General features: G+C 19.1%; 1 protein-coding gene across 1 annotated transcript; it reads left to right on the forward strand.

Annotated features, from left to right (window-relative positions):
- Window positions 1-31: 31 nt before the first annotated feature.
- Window positions 32-802, forward strand: PRSY57_1471000 (hypothetical protein; the record flags this gene model as incomplete). Its single annotated transcript, XM_012910306.2, has 1 exon — window positions 32-802. One exon carries the CDS (start codon window positions 32-34, stop codon window positions 800-802), a length of 771 nt encoding a protein of 256 aa, XP_012765760.2.
- Between the last annotated feature and the right edge of the window lie 394 nt (window positions 803-1,196).

The following is a 1,196-nucleotide window of genomic DNA, read 5'->3' on the forward strand; positions in this document are numbered from 1 at the left end:
ATTAGAAAAAAAAAAAAAAAAAAAACAAGAAATGAATAAATTTGAAAATTTTTATAAAGTACCTATTTCATATAAGAATCGAAAAAATGAAATATATAAATATGATCATTTAGAATATAATAAAATGAAAGATGGTATGCCTGAATATTACAGGTGTCCATATTACATGTATGAGAATAGGAATTTATATAATACTGAATCATGTTATACACCGAATATAAATGTCGGTAGAAATTCATTTTATGGAAAGACTTTGGATCCTAATGATAAGATATGTGAAGAGAATGATTCTGTATATACTATTTTAGAAGAGGAACATAAAGATGAGACATTTAAAAAAATAGAATGTATGAATAAAGAAGATGATAGGAAGAAGATATATAATAAAGTTGAAAAAAATGATGATGAGAATATAGATAATAAGAAACATAATTATTGTGAAAAATATGAAGACGTATATCCAAAGGACAGGTCAAGTATAAAAATTAAATATAATGATGTTGATCAAATAGATCATAATTTATATGATGATGAAAATGAAATTGTATGTGATAATGAGATAAAGGAAAGGAAAAAAAGGGATAGGAAAGTTTTTATGGGAAAATATTTTTTTTCTGATATTATAAATACTATTATATATCCTTGTACAAATAAATCATTACAAACGTATCAATATGGTTCTGTTGTATTATATATCCTTGTACAAATAAATCATTACAAACGTATCAATATGGTTCTGTTGAGAATATGGATTATTCGTTATATAATGATATTCGAAAGGGTGGGAAAATACAGAAGATAGACAAAATAAAAAATAAAAAGGCACCCCAAATTATTGTTAAATTTTGATCAAGATATGGAAAATATAAAAAAAATAAGCATTTATGAGGTTAAAATAATGTTAGCTTTTTAATTTTTTTTTTTTTTTTTCTAATTTATGTGTTATAATTATTTTGTGATTTGGGTACATTTCGTATATCACCAACTAGTACATATAAATATAAATATAAATATAAATATATATATATATATATATATTTAATATTTTTTTTTTTTTTTTTTTTTTTTTTTTTTTTTTTTTTTTTTTTTTTTTTTTTTAATTATTTTATTTTTTTTTTTTTTTTTTTAAAAAAAAAAAATAAATTTATTTTAAAAAAGAAATATTTTTTTTTATATAATTTAAAATTTTTTTTTTA

This window comes from Plasmodium reichenowi, chromosome 14 (genome assembly GCF_001601855.1).
Source record: "Plasmodium reichenowi strain SY57 chromosome 14, whole genome shotgun sequence".
Classification (NCBI taxonomy): Eukaryota; Apicomplexa; class Aconoidasida; order Haemosporida; family Plasmodiidae; genus Plasmodium; species Plasmodium reichenowi.